At 39.5% G+C, this 18,670-nt stretch overlaps 1 protein-coding gene across 1 annotated transcript in view; it reads right to left on the bottom strand.

The window, feature by feature from the left end:
* The window catches only part of Gpr158 (G protein-coupled receptor 158), a 362,091-nt gene that overhangs the window by 189,660 nt on the left and 153,761 nt on the right, over window positions 1-18,670 (bottom strand). The window contains exon 3 of the mRNA XM_005354743.3: window positions 3,704-3,806. Coding sequence (XP_005354800.1) covers window positions 3,704-3,806 — 103 coding nt within the window. The remainder of the gene's footprint in view (window positions 1-3,703; window positions 3,807-18,670) is intronic.

The raw sequence follows: 18,670 nt of genomic DNA, 5'->3' as shown, positions 1-18,670 counted from the left end.
ACACACACATACACATATATATTCACCCAAATATGTCTATAGACTACTTATTATATGCCATGAACTTGGCTGGAGTCTTTACATCTTCTCTCATATTTCAGGTCTTCAATATCTTCTTTGTGTTTGACCCAAAGATTACACAAGGTCATTCCTTACTAAATGAAAATCACTTCAAGAAAAAAATAGAAAAAAGTCACATTCAAAAAGACAAATACCATATTTTAATATGCAGAATGTAGAATATACATGTATATATGAATATGACATGAAGTAGAAAATTTCTCATTTATGGAGATGAGGGGGAGCTAATGAGAAGAGGGAGAAGCAAGAGAGTAATGGAGGAAAAGGTAAATGCCACATATTGTCTTATGCAGAATCCAGATTTTATATACATATATATTACAGATAACGTTAAAGCAAAGGAGAGGCTGTTTGGGGAGCAAGGGGATCAGTGGGGGAAGAAAGACAGCAAAAGAGGACAATAGATTTTTATACATAAACAAATGTTTGTGTATTAAAGGGCTATAATGAAGCCCATTATTTTGTTTTTGTTTTTGTTTTTTGAGACAGGGTTTCTCTGTGGTTTTGGAGCCTGTCCTGGAACTAGCTCTTGTAGACCAGGCTGGTCTCGAACTCACAGAGATCCACCTGCCTCTGCCTCCCGAGTGCTGGGATTAAAGGCGTGCGCCACCACCGCCCGGCTAAGCCCATTATTTTTTGTGCTGATTTTAGATAATACATTTTAAAGGTATGAAAGTAATTTCTCCTATAATTTTAATGACTAAAATTAGCATGCTGCAATGCACAGTCATGTGGTATATTCTAATACTTAATAAGGGGTGTAATGAATGCCTGTGAAGATCTTGGTTGATAATATTCATTTTCCTGGTCAGAGTGCTGGACGTTTTCTTTCAGAAAGAAAGTGATTAAATGTTGGATTTTCATGCAGCCTGACAAGGCCATCAAGAAAGATATACTTGGTCTAAAAGTACTTTCTGGGCTTCAAATCGTAACAATAACTGACTTCCTGCTCTGTTGCTAAGCAAAGTCAGTCACAGTTAAGTATATGCTGAGGTCAAGCTATACTCAACCATAGATCATCCTTCTAAAAACTATGACCTCCTCTCTCCAGAAACAGTGTGCATGACATGGGAGGTAGACATAAAAGACTAAAATAAAATCAGCTTGTTCTCAGAGAGTGAGGCCAGCCTATAATTTAAAATAAACAAAAAAGCAAAACTCAGCTTTTAAAATAAGGGGAAAAGTAGGAGTGTGCAAATTAAACAAAGCTAAGTTGTTAAAGGTTAGCCAGTTCTTCCTGGTAGTGCTATAAGCAAGTGGCACAGTCATTTTATGCTCCCATAATATTTAGATGTTTTATTTCAGTCACACAGTGGGAGCTGAGAACAAATGTGGGTAAACCAGACACAAAATACCAAATCCCTTCACACGACACAGCTAAACCTACCCCTTCCCTTCAGTGGGTAAACCAGACACAAATACCAAATCCCTTCACATGACACAAGCTAAACCTACCCCTTCCTTTCAGTGGGTAAACCAGACACAAATACCAAATCCCTTCACACGACACAAGCTAAGCCTACCCCTTCCCTTCAGTGGGTAAACCAGACACAAAATACCAAATCCCTTCACACGACACAGCTAAACCTACCCCTTCCCCTTCAGTGCTGAATCATAAGTTATGTCTGGACCAGAGCTGTGAAGAATGCCATGGTAGGTCTGGCACTGTGGTGGCTGGGCCTACACACACACACACACACACACTCCAGAAAAGCGTCAACATCCTGAAAACATTATCAGCATGGTTGTTGTAAGCTTTCTATGGCCGCAAAGAAACTATTAGAAACCCAAAGGCTTGAAATGTTTGCTTGTTATTTCCTTGCTTCTGATGATTAGAATTCAGAGTACACCTAGGTTTCAAGCTGCAGATCTGCTCAAGCTGGTGTCAGGATATCTGGTTAGGTCACACTCTCACTGGGAGCTTGGATTATAATACAAAGCTGAATCCCAGTCTTCTTCAGGCTGCCAGTGAAGTCTTCCTCAAGTCCCAGTCTACTTTCTCACTGCAAGCTTTCTTATTTCTTCAAGTCAGTACAAGTCTCCCTGTGCATCTCTCTTTCTCTCTCTGTGTCTCTCTGTCTCTGTTTCCTCCCTTCTCTCCTTCTCTCCTCTCTCTCTATCTGTGTGTGTTTCTCAGTGTGTGTGTGTGTGTGTGTGTGTGTGTGTGTGTGTGTGTGTGTGTCCTCCTTCCCTTCCTCTCCATCTTCTACAGCAGTGTCAGCCTTATGTCACAGCATGACCAGACATAGCTTTGCCACCACCACCTTGTCTCTAAGCAGGGGGACTGACTCTCATTGTGCTTAGAGACCCCATCCCACATAAACCCAGGATATGTATGTGGAAGATGGAACCTTCCAAACTTCTACCTATTACTCAGAAAAAGAGTTATACATGACTGGGGAACCAAGAAGTAAAATGTAAATAGATTCAAGACCCGAGAATGAGCTTTCCGAAGAAAAAGGAAACCATCTATTAATAAACCTATAAATGCCTACCAAAGCTTATAGAGGAAAGCTGCCAGGCAGAGCCCCAAATGCACCCTTTAATAATGCCTACTAGAGATGCAAATTGCCACACATAGCAGTAGCAGAGTATCAAAGATAAATGTGAAAGAGACATGAGCCTAAATCTTAGTGGTCTCTAAATCCAATTTCCCATGAAATCCCCACATTTTTACCAACTCCACTCCTTTTATCAGTATATTTGTAGCTGCCTACAAGTCAACATAGCCATATGGAATTCTCTGTATTACAGAGAACAAAGCTCAGTATTTAAATCACAACACTAAAGTTCTCCGGAGTAGATAGAAAGTGAGCAGATGATGAAGTTTTATTGCTGGTGAATGAACCCTGTATAATCCCATTTTGGATGTGAACGGGCCTGCAGTTATGAGGGTTGCATCTCTCCTTTGACTGTGGACATTGTATAGCGAAGAGAGAGAAGAATCACACCCGCAGCTGTCACAGCTGTATTATGCGAGAAGAGGTGGGGCAAGCAGGATGAGAGATTCTTCTGGTGACTGTCAGAGGGTGAGTGGCAATGTGGGAGAAGCTGCAGGCAAACGCTCAGGAAATAGGGAGCTCCTGTTGGGACATCTGGACTCCTCAGACAATCTGGGAGGCTTCAAGGCCTGCCCGCAGTCTCAGAAATCATACCAGTGAGATCTTTAGTTTGGTGAGACTCTGAGTAGAGCATCCCACTCCTCTATAAGCAGCAACTTGAACAATGGAAATTGGGTGATAAGGGATGTGTGATGTTAAGCTGCTCACTGATAACTTTCCATGCATGGTTGAAAAGTAACATATGCACAAATAAAATAAATGGGCAGAATGAGTTCTAGAAACTTTCTAGTAACAATTCTCAGAAACTAACCCTTAAAAGGCTATAACACCTTCAAACTTTTAAATGTTTTAAAAACCAATTCTCCTAAGCACGTCTTCGTGCACAGTTGCCCCAGCACTGAAAATTCCAAACCCAAATAAAAATCATTTAAGTGATTCGAGAAGGCCGAGCTGATGTGGATTTGACTTGTAAGGTCAACAAGGTTAACGGAGAATCTGAAGGACTGTCAACAGGAGTGTTGTGTGTGTGCAGGCACATGCACAGAGCAAAGAGCACTTACTCTGGAAGTTGTTCACTGAGAAGACACGGGGATGATAGAATCCTGCTTTGCAGACGCACTGATAGGCCCCAAGCACGAATCCCAGGCCTTTGATTGGCATACACTAAAGAAGAGAAAAAAGCAATAAAATCGATCACAGTGTTGCTCACATGAAGGTCCACACTTATCTATCGTTGCAAATGTTATCAGAATCAGCACATTTTCTATAAATAAAATGTTTCAATTTTGAACTTTTTTTTTAGGTTTGTTTGTCAGTAGCCATTTTTTTTTTTTTAGAAGTAACAAATTCCCTTTCTAATCTTGCACTATTGTGCTGCCGGAACCTCTTCCGCTCCTTCAGCCAATAGCCTTTAAGATACCAGCCCAGTGGGGCGTGGTCTCTTATACTTTGAACCGCAGCAGATGGACACCCTTGCTCTTGCTTCTGGCTCCCTTTCTGGCGGCTAGACTGTTTTCCCTTTGCGATGAGAGGGCTGTTGTTTGGGACGGTGATCTGTAAGTTTTCCCCTCAAATAAATAACCGTTTTTATTATCTGTTCTTCACTGCTGTGGGATTGTTTTGCAGCTTCCCTGTTGCCCTTGCGTATGTGGACAACCTTTCACTCACTCGGGTGTCTCACTCAGAAACATGGTTCTGTTTACATTCTCATAGCATCTCATTGCTTCAAGAACTGTTTCCAACGCCATATGAATATTTTACAACTAGTTCCACACTGGATTTTCCTATCAAAGCAAACGTAGGCAGGAGAGTGGACAGGTTTGGAAAAATGGAGACACAGAAATCAATCTTCTGACTTAAATGCTCATTAGATTTCATCCTTGGATCAAACTAATACAAATTGTTGAGGGAAAAATATAGTAAGTTTTAAAATATAAACACAAAAGAATCTAGATAAATTAATGATCCCAAAGGTTATGTATCTAAAATCTGTTTTATAGATAAATATTCTCCATATTTATAAAAAGAAGGACCATGAACAGCTGTGTGAAGATAAAACTTTTAAGAAGTAAAAGTGACAAGATGGCTTCTAGCACAGAGGTTCTTAAGAGAAAATACTAAATAATTTAAATAATTCTATAGTCTAAGGACAGTAATTGAAATGTATTTATGTATTTTGATTTTCTAGGTCAGAGGTAGAACATCCTGAAAGGGCCCCCATGGACACGTCACTTCATGAATACTCCCTTTCACACTTTTCTTGGTTATTATCCCATGAGGCCCTCCACTCCTCTCTTTCCTTCAGCATATACACTTATATCCAATTATATCTGTGGAGTAAGCTGACTCAGAAAAGATCACAAACTCAGAGCCTGTCTGGGCTACAGGGTGAGTTCAGGGTCAGTGTAGTTAAGTTGGCAATGCCTTTGATCAAATAAAAGATACAAAGTCCTGGAAATGTAGCTCGGTGGATCAAATAAAAGATACAAAGTCCTGGAAATGTAGCTCGGTGGTGCAACACTTGCCAAGCATGCACAGGGGCCAAGGCTCAGCCTCAGGGACTGCAGGACCATGGGTTCTTGGCTCAGAGGAAAATAAAATAACAGGCTAGTACTGTGCAATTCAGTTGAGCTAACCAATATTTATAGAGTAACTGCTGTGCTCACAGAATCCTCCTACCGAACCCAGTGGACAATTACGCACTGTTTGCAATGATCCAATCACAACAGAGGCAACCAAAGAAAAGGCCAAATCGGATTTCTGAACTTTATAGATAAAGGAACAAGTACAACATTTTCTTTGGAGACTTAGTAGAATTGTGGAAACAGTATATTGTACATGGTCAGTCATAAAATGGAGATTCGAACTCTGACCTGATCATGGCCTAACCATGTGAGCTTAGGCTTGTTCTCTGAACTCTCTCACTTATAATTTTTGTTTTATTTTGTGAGAACATTCATTCAGTAAGATGTACATAACAGTTTGAGGATAAAGTAGATATAAATATTGTAACTGTAATTTTTGCTTGACACCTGTTTTGTTATATGTAATTTTACTACGTTAAAGTTAAAACCTTCCTTTTTATTTAGACAAAAAAAGAGGAGGTGTGATGTGGCATTCCCCTCGGTATGCTGAGAATACCAATGGTTAATAAAGAATCTGTCTTGGGCCTGGCAGGGCAGAATAGAGGTAGGCAGGGAAAACTAAACTGAATGCTGGAAGAAAGAAGGGGGAGTCAAGGAGAAACCATGTAGTTAGAGACAGATGCCAGACAGAATCTTATCTTGCCAGTAAGCCACAGCCATGTGACGACACACAGGTTAATAGAGATGGGTTAAATTAAGATGTAAGAGCTAGCTAATAAGAAGCTAGAGCTAATAGGCCAAGCCATGATTTAATTAATATACTTTCTGTGAGATTATTTCAGAAGTCTGGGCAGTGGGGAAACAGATAAGCGGCCTCCTACTAAACCTATGGTTCACTCACTAATCACCAGGGCCAATTTAGCTGGCTGTGCTCTGTGTGTGTGTGTGTGTGTGTGTGTGTGTGTGTGTGTGTGTGTGTATGTGTGTGTGTGTCTTTCCTGCCTCAAAACTCCATGTGTCCCCATCCCCCAGAAGCTTCCAACCAGTCTAAGATAGCTTTCTCTACTAGAGAACAAACAATATTATCTCCCCTGAAATTTGAAGGTTAATGTTATTTATTAAGACAGTACTAATTTCCTGATATTATTATTCAATAGTAGAACAGTAAATCCATGGAACATTGTTAATGCTTAGGGTAAATATAAAAGTTTATTGCAATAAAAGTATTTCTTGACTCTTAAGCTAACTTCAGGACTTACATAACATTAAAGGTTTTAAAAAAATCTAGTTGATTAGATAAATACTGCCAAATTAAAAAAAAAAAGGTTCTTGGACAAAAATAAAAAGCACCCTAATTTTGTTACAGAAAAACATAGCAACATGGATCGTTAATTACCTCAAACTTTTTATTCTGTTCTTACTTTAATCTCAATGGAGAAAAGCAACTTTTATTTAGTTGAATCCATAAAACCATCCTATCACCTTGTTCCAGCTCCACCTCCAAGATGGCAGTGCCTACAGGAACTGGATTAGATATAGTCTCATGGCATCTCCTTGAAGAATAAGTGGCCTTTGCTTATTTTTCTAGGAAGGACTGTGACTTTGTAGCCAACTTGCATCATTTTTCCATTTTATCTACCACCACCATTTCTCTGTTCACCTTCTAACAAAAAACCACACATTTTCAAGATTAGGAGATGACATGGTAAACCTGGCTCAGAAAGTCCTCTATAGCATAGAGAATGTGCAACTAATACTCCTTCTTTGGGAACTGAGGAGATGCCTTTCTAACTTTTTTTTTTCTCCTTGGGAATGTAGAATATAAAATCAGATGCTAACTAAACACAGGATAAAACCTTCCAAATTGTATTCGAGTAGTCATGTAAGATCTTCACAGCAGATATTGGTGGTGTTTGTTTGAGATATTAAAGTCTAAGCCTTCCTAGTACATCTTCTGAATGTCAAGAGGAGTGGATACAGGAAAGCAGCATGTCACACAGGAGGCCACTGCTCTGTGAGCGACCTCTGACGGACACTGAGCTTCTATTGAAGAGTGACAGTCATTAGTGAGTGAGGATGCACTCAACGATGAAGCTCACTAAGTAACCTGTTGAGCAGGCTGAGAATGCAGCCCTGATGACACAATACTTGCATTGCATGCATGAGAGAGACACTGAGGTCAATTGCAGCAGTGCAGAGATTTACCATGGCGTATCCCACACTAACCCTTGCTAAGAGTGATCTAGAAACAGATGGGCAGACACAATTACCAAGAATGAAAACCTTCCTAGATTCCAAGATTTATTTGTGACTAAATTTAGAATCTAAATAGACCTGTAACTTTTAAGGATATTCGATCAATACTCAAAAATATCTCTATAAAAAATGTTCCCAGAACCATATGCCATCAATAGAGAATTCTATTAGTCATTAAGAAATAAATTTGGCTGTTTTCATGTAAATGATATAAAAGAAAAAAATCAAGTTATCTCTTTATAATAACACCAAAAAAGTAAAATAATTACAAATAAAATTAACAAGTAGGTCGAAAGTTATATCATTAAAACTATAAACATTGATCAAAGTAAATGGTCAGCACTGAAAACATACAGATACGTAACATTATGTGGACAGAACAGCTTATGTTTATACGCATACATATATATTCATTTAATAACATTTAGTGAAAACAGGCCATGAATTTGAAGAGGAGCAGAGAGCAATATACAGTAGAGTTTGAGGGGAGGAGGACAGGGAAGGGACAAATGTTGTAATTAAAATCTCAAAAATATAAAAAGAAGATGTTGATATGTTATTCACCAGATAATCTGTTTAAGCAGTTTAATGTTATTAAAATATTTATGTCATCTAAACTGATCAAAAGATTCAATGCCACCCATATAAAAACCCCAACAGCATTTTCAGAAGATAATGAAAAAAATCCAAAATGTATATGAAATCTCTACTATCTCAAAAAGATACTACAAAGCTGGCCTGTGCTGTTCTGACTTCCAAAAGCAGTCCACGACCATGCAGGGACAGCCAGAGCACAGCAGGAAAGCACACTCAGAGTTCAGTAGAATTGGGTGAAATCTGGAAAAAAATCCATACATATGATGACATGCCAGTGATGGCAGATCAATCCCTTTAAAAGTATCCCTGGAAAAACTGAACATCTACAAGAAAAAGAATTAAATTGATCAAGCATATATTTATGACAACACTATAAAACTTGGCTCAACATGATTAAAACCAAAACATACAGCTTATAAACATAAAACTTCCAGAAAAAAATATAGAAAAATCTTTGTTACATTGGATTTGGAGGTTTTTCTTGAGTAGGACCCTCAAAGTCCTGGGTGAAAAAGCTACAACTAGACAATGGGGTTCTAGCAAGCCTCTATCAACTGTGTAGCCAAGAAAGTAACCACAAGATGGAAATGTAATCTAGAGAACAAAAGAAAATACTTGTTAACCATGTATGCTATGTTTTTCAATGAAACTAACATCCAAAATATAAAAAGAACTTCTGCAATTCAACACCACTACAGCAAAAAGGCCACAAGTCATCCAGCCAAAAATAGGCAAAAGTCCTTAAATAGACATTTCTCTGAAGTTATGCAAATGGCAAACAAACAGATGAAATAATGTTCAACATTCAATCATAAGAGAAACATCAAACTGACAGTGAAGTAACACTTAATTTGCAACATTAAAGTCACTGTCAAATAGTGGGAAACATTGATGAAGATGAAGAGAAACTAGAAACCTGTGTGTTCTTGGTGGGAATATAAGCCAAGGCTGCTACTAAGGAAAACAAATGAAGCTTTTTTAAGAATGGAAAGTTGAACTGTGTTATCTTGAAATCCTACTTCCCCATGTGTAAACAAAGGAACTGAAACTAAGATCTCAATGAAGCATTTGTAAACCCATGTTCAAAATTGCATTCTTGATGATAGCCAGAATGAAATTTACCCAAATGTCCATCAATAGATAAACAGCTAACAAAAAGTGTCATGTAGAACTAATGAATGCTATTCAGACTGGAAAGGAAGGAAATGCTATCATTTGCCACAACATGCTGAAACTTGAGGGCATTACACTGCATGAAATAATCTAGAGACAAAATGATAAATGCATATGATCCCAGTCACACATGTTCTAGACGTAAACTCAACTCACAGGAATAGAAAGCAGACTAGTGGCTGCCGGCACCCAAAGGAAATACAGGAAACGTGGAGTTATTTGGTGGCATAGAGATTCAACTTGTAAGATAAAATGTTTCCAGAGAACAGTTATACGATGCTTTGAATCCATCTAACACTGCTGAGCCATTTGCTCAAGTAGGACAAGACGGTTATGTTTAATGCATTTAAATATGTTTCAAATAGTTTAGAACAAAAGGGGCTCGCATTCTCAGAATGAGTACATTGTACGTCATACTGCAAGTGGCTGGCATGTGACTTGTTTCACAAGTCAGACTGTCAGCGCCTGGTCAACAGAACTGCGAAGCAAACACAGCCAGTCTGACAGACTACGCACAGAGATAACTAATGTGAAAGCTAAAATGAGCTATATACAAGCCTTGTCTGGCATTTAGCGGAAATAATACATAATGCTTGTGTGTAAGAATCACATTTGCAAGTAATTGTGAAGAAAACTAATCTGGAATGCAAAAAGGAGGCAAAAAATACAACAAAATAAAGCTTAAGGAACCCCCAATCCTCCAAAACTGGGCATTAGTTGCCTTTTATTTATTCATTGCATTTTTTGTTTGATCATTTTTTTTTGTTATTGAGCTCTACATTTTTCTCTGCTCCCCTCCCTGCCTCTCCCCTCCTCTTCAACCCTTCCCTAAGATCCCCATGCTCCCAATTTACTCAGGAGATTTTGTCTTTTTCTACTTCCCATGTAGATTAGATCCTTGTATGTCTCTCTTAGTGTCCTCATTATTGTCTAATTCTCTGGGATTGTGATTTGTGGGCTGGTTTTCTTTGCTTTATTTTTAAAACCCACTTATGAGTGAGTACATATGATACTTGTCTTTCTGTGTCTGTGTTACCTCACTCAAAATGATGTTTTCTAGCTCCATCCATTTTCCTGAAAATTCAAGATGTCATTATTTTTCTACTGAAAAGGGAACATTTCTGCATTGCTGGTGGAAGTGCAAGCTGGTACAGCCCCTTTGGATGTCAGTGTGGCGATTTCTCAGAAAATTAGGAAACAACGTTCCTCAAGACCCAGTAATACCACTTTGGGGTATACATCCAAAGGATGCTCAATTGTGCCACAAGGACATGAGCTCAACTATGTTCATAGCAGCATTGTTTGTCATAGCCAGAACCTGGAAACAGCCTAAATGCCCCTTGACAGAAGAATGGATAAGGAAAATGTGGTACATTTAAGCAATGGAGTACACACAGCTTTGCCATTTTAAAATGCACCATGTCTTTTCTGACTTGAGTATACATGTTTCTTCATGATTCCTATTCACTGAGCAATGGGAGCAAACTGTGCTGACATGCTTTAACAAGCTCTAGAGCTCTTGGGTGCATCTGACAGTCCTCGCCAACACTGAGTAGCACACGCACCTGTGCTCTCGGAGCTCTTAAACTCAGCTTTTACAGCTTTGAGCTACCAGCTATTATACACTGACCATCAAAGGGACTTTACCACTACACAGGCTTTCCGCCCTGTGTTATGGCTATAATTCCCACATAAATGGGTGCTGGCTTAGCATGCATGCAAAGTAAGAATAACAGATAAATAATAATGTGTGCACTACAAGAACAAATGGTTAACATTCCCTGTGTTTACTGTATGCCAAATACTGTGCTATGTGCAGCACAAGTCCCAGCTCACCCCATAGAGGGCTCACTACTGTCTCTACTTTGAAAATAAGACCAAAGTGCAGAACACTAAAGTAACTTTCCCAAAACAACACAGTCAGCATGTGGCAAGGCTGGACCTTATCCAGGGCCCTGCTCCACAGAGAGCAAAGACTGTTCGCCAAGAAGTACAGCTTGCAGGATGCTGTACCCCATAAAGGAGCAGCTGGCACTAGCACATGGCAGCTCTAACATCTGTGTTGATTGTTCCAAAGCTTTATTTTCCTATTTTCCTTGGTTTCAGGCAGTATTTTATTCTAAATTGATCCATTCCTAGTGCAGAATTCCTCAGTTTGGATCTTCAGAAATAAATATTCACTTGATAGTCATACGAGGAGAGTGTTCTCTGCCTAGATTTCCTGAATACAGAAGCCTGGGCTTGGAGGATGGTTTGGTGGGTAAGCTCTGATTTAGATCCTCTGCATCTATGCATCAGCCAGGTGGGGCCATGGCACCTCAAACCCCAACAATGGAGATGGAGGTGGGACAAGGATGGGGTTGTTGGGGCTTGCTGATTTTCACGCTGGTTCTAAGTTTAACAAGACAACCTTCCTTAAGACGATAAAGCAGAGGGTGACAGAGCAGGTCATGTGAAGTCAGTCTCTAGCCACTGCATGTGTGCCCACATATACCGTGATATACATCACATGCATGCATGTACAATGCACACATACATATGTGTAACACACTCACACACACACACACACTCATTTACCACACAACAGAACAAAGGACCCTTTTGTCTCTGATACATCACAAGGCCTGTTCAAAAATACATAATCCCAAACAAGTGAAGCAAGTGCAGCAATGGAAGCATATGCAGCAGTGGGCACTGATGCAGCACTAGAGCCTAATGCAGAAATGCATGCTGATGCAGCAATGAAGCATACACAGCAATGGATGCGAGAGCAGCAGTGAAAGCTACTGTAGAGATGGAAGCTGTAGGGTTTCCATGGTAGCCAACTTTGTCACTCCTCCCCCCTCTTGGATGGCAAGTAATGACTTCTCCGCTTTGAAAGAAGACTGATCCACATCCAGAAAGTCTCCTGCTGTGATGAATTTACTAAGTCTCCTTCAAAAACAGATGGCAGTGCCACAGAAGCAAGAAGAAAGGGGAATCTTGACGCTGGCAAGATGGAGACCGAGTCTCCCGGCTTTGAAAAAGATAGTAGCTTTGCTTGCTTCCTTGCTTTCAACTTTTCTTTGTAGAAATACTGTAAAATGCTGAATCTGCCAAATTAAGAATGGGTTTGGAAGAACATGTTACTAAAACAGATCAAATTATGGTTAGAACCCAAGGCTTCTTCCTTTCAATGGTTAGCCATTGTACAAAGGTAAAAAGAGAGTCAGCCACAGAGGAAGCTGGAAAGGCCTCCAGGCAATGAGAGAGACCCCATCACCACATTTGCCATCATACCATCATCTAGGGAAGCAAGAACCCATGAACAGCAGAGAACTATGCCTGTTGCTAAAATCCCTTCCTAAAGGAGACATAAGCAAAATCCACCTTCCTCCTTTGTCTCCAAAGACAAACTGAGGTATGTATGATTCCACCAAAGTTCACTCTGGGGAGCCAATGAGTTTAGAGGGCTTCCTTATAGAGAATTAGTGAGGGACTACTCACTGAAGTGTGATTGCTCCCTGACAAAAGACAGCACCACCAAGTCTTTACCCAGGAAAGAGGATGGTTTTTCTGTCCTGCCTGGTCCAGCAACCATTCAGTCCCAAAGAAACACACAGAGTCTTATATTAATTATAAACTGTTTGGCCTATTAGTTCAGGCTTATTACTAACTAGCACTTTTTACTTAAATTAACCCATAATCCTTATTTATGTTTAGCCACATGGCTTGGCACCTTTTCTCAGTGCAGTATTTTCATCTTGCTGCCTATGTATCTGGGTGGTGACTACAGACTAAGCCTTTCCTCTTCCCAGAATTCTTCTAGTCTGGTTGCCCCACTATACTTCCTGCCTGGCTACTTTATTAAACCAATACAAGTGACAAATCTTTACAAGGTACAAGAGCATTATCCCATGGCACTTTTCTATAGCTCCCTTCATAGACAGAGCCCTCCTCTCCTAGTCTTCCCTAGGCTCTCCTGCAGGCCATGTGCAATTGGGGCAGAATTGCATCTGACAGGTTAGATGGAGTGGCTCATGTGAGGCTCCCATGACCCTGTCTCCCTCTCTGTGAGGGGGTATAAACAGTCAAAAAGTCCAACATGATGATCATATGCAAGTGAGCACATCTGAACTCTAAAGATGCCAGTTATTTGGCTTGAAAGATAGCACTGTGCAACACCTTTCACTGTTATGCAGTAGCTGTTTAAACATAGTTTAGAACCATAACTGATATGGACTGGGGCAGGGATGAAGATGTTTTTATTTATGATCTATTTCACCTTAAAAATAAATTACTACTATTATTAATGCTTGTGTTCTTGCTATAGTCAATGAGCCCAACTCTCAAAAAAAAAGAAGATTCCAGAATATTCTAGGATAGCTTAGAATATTTAGCATGTGTGTGTCCATACACACACACACACACACACACACACACACACACACACACACCACAAATACATACATGCAGCAGAATGCTCACAGGGTTTGATCTGACTAGGGAAATGAATGGTATCTCAAAGTGAGGGAACCCAGCTTTCCAGAGCAATTGGCACCAATGGCCCCAGATGCTTGCTAAACACAAACTCTTAATGTTGGTTACTTTTACAATTGAAATGCTTCTCTTCACAAACCACTATGTCTCATGCTTTATACTGGATAAAGCCTGCTCCCCTGAGGTAATAGTTCATAAGCAAGAGAGACTTTTTTTTTACTCTCCAATTAATTTTGTTCTTCTATATTGAGCCCTATGCTATACAGTTTGATGGAGTAAGAAAAAATAAAGTTATGGTCTAGGCCTTACTTTATAAACCACAAGCACAAAAAAGACACAAATAGAAGTCACTAAAACCTGTGCTCTGTTCTAACTGGTCACAACTCACACATCGCATGTGCTTTCTTTTAAGAAGGGCATCTCAGAACAACTTTCTAACTCAATTATTTTTAGAATGTAAAATAATACAAAACAGAAGAAATTAATATGAAGAATATAATGAAATTCAAATTAATTTCAACAAAGAATTCTCAAATGTGGATAAGTTATGATGCAGGAACTTCCTTAAATGCCTTTAATAATTCAATCTCTCTGGGTCTGTACTCAGTCTCTTGAAAAAATGGAAAGTGTTTTTTCTCTTGCTCCAAACTAAACAATCTCCCTGTGAGGTAACCCTTCTAAAACATGCTCCTAGTGACAGTGGTAAGCAATAATGACCACTTTCTTGTTCAATTTTCTCAATTTTACTGGCTATTTCCCTGACTATTAACTATATAAAATATGTCACTTATAAAAAGTGATAATGGCAAACCTTCTGTCAGCCCTAAGTTCCTCTCCAGTGATCATCCAACTGCTCCATAGGTTTAGCTCTCCCTATCTCCATTTGCCTCTGCCCATTTCCCATCAGTGCAGAGCAGCATGTCAATCATCATCCATCCTCCAGGGAATAGACATCGCCTGAGCCACAGTGTCAAAATGCCAGGTGCTTTCAGGTGAGGCTCTTACCCTTCTTACAGATGCAGCCCAGCTGGTAGTCTCCTCCTTCTTCAGACTCTCCATTATCAAGTTTTCAATTCCCTTCTCACATCCTTTGGTACTCCTTCATTCCTGAAGTGACACTCTTTCTAACCAACTGGAGCTTCCAGAGCCCTGTCCTATATTTTTTTTCTAATTCTACACTTGATTGATGTATTATCTTCTAATTTTTGTACAAGTGTCAAGATCAGCTGAGAAGTTTCTAACTGCAAAGGCCTAGATAAAAAAACTTCTTTTCCTTTTACCTCTGACTTTGTCTCCTATTCAAATGGGAAGTTGTCACTTATCTTTGCCATGCCAACTATAATGCTCAGAAAAGCTCTGTAACCACTTCATGGCATTGGTACAACTGCTTCGTTCATGGTTTTTCAAGTTTGCATCTCTGCAATCATTCCAAAAATACTTTTCTTTGTAAGTACTCTCAATTTCATAGACTACATAAAGGGTCGTTATTATAAAGGTTACAATAACTTTTAAAAATTATTGAGCACATACTAGAAATGATTTAGTAATTGCATAAGCAGTTTATGATCTATAAGAGGATATCTTACAACCAAGCAATTGCTTTCACAAATATATTTGTTGACTAAAATACTCATAATATTTGTTGAATAAAAGATATATGAAATTATAATATAATAACAAACATAAAATTAAAATCAGAAACAGTAACTAATCTACATCATAAATCAATTTAGATCAATCTAAGATAATACTAAGAAACATGCAAGTTGCAGATGGAGAAGTGATCAGTGTATATGAGCACTGGTTAGTCTTGTAGAGGACCTATGTTCAGTTCCCAGGACACAAATGATGGCTCACCACCATCTCCAGTGAGTGAATAGCCACTTGGCAGGATACCCCACTCTCTAGGACCTCCACAGTGAGACAAAACCCCATGCCCCTCCTCCACCTCCCTCAGTTTTTCTTGATTATATTCTTTAACCTCCCCCAACTCCTCCCAGATCACTCAAATTCACAAATTCATTTTCTCTCTTTCTCTAAAAAAAAATTAAGAAAATCAACTCAAACAAAATAAAAAGAAAATAATAAAGCAAAAATACTGAAAGAACACACACACTCAAAATAAGCAAAAAAAAAAAAAAAACCACTGAGTCTGTTTTGTGTTGGCCAGGTTCCTAGGCCTGGGGCCTGCCCTGGAGTATAGTTATATAGTTAATAATATAGTTAATGTACCTAGTGACACTTCTATTGCAAATGGCTTCTTGGTTTGGAGTGGGATTTTGTGTTTATTTTCTCTTCTCAGTTCTCTTCTTCTGTCTGCAAAATGATGTTTCCTTGAAGACATATACCACCCCTGGCTTTGACAAACCTTTCTGTCTTCTTTCCAACATGAACCCCTGAGACTTGAAGAGAGGTGTTTAATAATAAGACATCTCATTTAGAGCTGAATGGTCTCTTACAATCTGCACACTGTTCATTTGTGGGTCTCTGTGCTAATTCCAATTTACTATAAGAAACAGCTTCTCTGATTAGGGTTGAATAATGCCTTGCTCTATGGTATGGGTATATCAATATGTCATTAGGAATCATTTTATTGCTATGTTCCTTTAGCAGAATAATAATGTTTGACTTTTCTCTAAGCCTATGATATATCTAGTCTCAAGTTTTTGGCCACTTTAACAATGTTAGGTGATGGAAGAGGGTCATCTTTCTATCTGTTGTTTCATTGGTTAAGTAATAAAGAAACTGCTTGGCCTCTGATAGGACAGAAACTTAGGTAGGCAGAGTAGACAGAACAGAATTCTGGGAGAAAGAAGCTGAGTCAGAGAGTCGCCATGATTCTCCCACTCCAGACAGACACAGGTTAAGATCTTCCCTGATAAGCCACCTCATGGGCTACACAGAATATTAGAAATGGGTTAGATCAGTATATGTAAAAGCTAGCCAATAAGAGGCTGGAACTAATGGGCCAGGCAGTGTTTAAAAGAATACAGTTTCCGTGTAATTATTTTGGGTAAAGCTAGCCGGGTGGTGGGAAGCAGCCTGCTGGTCCTACTACAGAGTAGCACCCAATGTGATGGACTAAATCTACTTAAAAACCTGAGAAGGCTTAAAAAAGGGGGAAAGAGAGTTTAACACAGCTCATTGCTGTTTGCTAGGATGTGCCATAGAGAGATTTCCTGATTCAGCACGCGGCTTCCTGGGGCTGTGCTGCCAGTGTAAACTCTGGCTTTAAAGCATTTCAATGGCTTTTATGGGACTGGATGTTTCTGTTTTGGGATCTGAAGGAGAGTGCTCTGAGACAGTGCTGATGGCTCAGCGCTCCCCGCCTGCACCTGGGCAGAGGGCAGAATCAGGCTTAGGCAGGTGGAAGAGCATGGCGGATTCCTGCCGCCATACAGAGATGTGTTTTCAGACTGCGCAGTGTTCTGCGTGTCAGATTTGGCTGTAACTTCGATGAAAAGAGTTTCTGTGCCGCACGCTCAGTCTCAGAGTTAAAGTGCTGAGTGCGGCTCCTACCTGGCAGCCCCAGAGCTAGTAGTTGTGTCCTCCGTTTTGATATTGGAAAGAGGTGGAGCCACCATTCAGAGCATCCCTCTGCTCTGCAGCTCAGAGACACAACTGATTCAGTCACAAGTGGCTCCACCATGTTGGACTGGGCGGGGCAAGCCTGCAGTACCTGTTTTTGACCTAGGAATGTCACAGCTTAGATTCTTAAGCGCTTAGTGATTTAAAGGCACAAAACAAAGTGCTCCTGGATAGTAAAAAAGTTGCAGATTCACAATAGAACAGATTTCAAACATAAAAGGCCTTTATGGATCACAGTGTTGGATGAATGTATGTAGACTTGGGAGAGAGAAAAAAGAATATAGAAAATAAAGTTAATGTTAAAAAAGGGTAAAGTCTTTAAAGAGACAAAATAAAGTGATAGAGTAAAAATAAGCCACGTAAAAATTGAAAATTCACAGAGAGTCTGGATTATGTACATTGTGTTTTATTTAAAATTTTTGACTGTGAAGGAGCTAAGTACAGAGAGACATTTTATTATATGGGCTGCCAAGTGGAACCAGAACGGATATCATGAGGGTATGACTTCAGAATTTGGGTCTAAGAATATGATGCTTTGGAAAGGGTCTTCTTTTGTTTTCACAGAGGATGAGACCCTTGATTTCTTCTATTCCAATATGGTATGATAGACCACACCCTCCTGAAAGGTTGCTGTGAACACCCTCAAAAAAAAATTACTTTGCTCAACTGCCGACTGAGATGAACCTAGCAGACAGGTTATCCCATAAAAGACCTAATTAACGATGCCCCCATTCAGCAGGAAGCAGTTTGGAGAAAAAAAGGTCAATTTTGTTTTATGTATATGTGTTTCTGCTCTTGATTAAGGTATTGTGATTATATAGTTCATTTAAAACTGTAATGTATAATTAGGAAATATAGGTTGCTAATGGATAATCATCGATAATAGTCAAGCTTGTAGTCATGTTAGTTAGATTTTCTAGATACATAGAGATATATTTCAGTAAGATAGGCATTCTTTATATCTTTCAAAGACTACAGAACATGGCATTTAATGGTTTAATAACTTAGGGCTTTTCATGACAATGAGACACGTCTGCTCCTGGCAGCACCAGCTACTTCAAGAGGAAAATGGGCATCAAAGAGGCTCCTTATGGAGTTTGATAACTATTTGGGTAAGAAACTGCTCTTGCCTGGACTGTTGCATAAACTGGACACAGAGAACCCATAGAGAGAGGACTTCTGAACTTGCCTAAAGGTGAGATAGTCTTTCTGGGTTCCTGATTCATGAAAGAGTCTGCGAGACATTCTGCAGGACAGCAGAAAGTGACTGAACTGTCTTTGAAAATTCCTGCTTTATGGAAATGTCTGCTGGATACTATGGGCCTGTAGGCCGAAGATGGATGCCCCAAC

The sequence above is a fragment of the Microtus ochrogaster genome, chromosome 16 (genome assembly GCF_000317375.1).
Source record: "Microtus ochrogaster isolate Prairie Vole_2 chromosome 16, MicOch1.0, whole genome shotgun sequence".
Classification (NCBI taxonomy): domain Eukaryota; kingdom Metazoa; phylum Chordata; class Mammalia; order Rodentia; family Cricetidae; genus Microtus; species Microtus ochrogaster.
The sequence above is the reverse complement of the archived record's forward strand: the minus strand, read 5'-3'. Positions and strand labels throughout refer to the sequence as shown.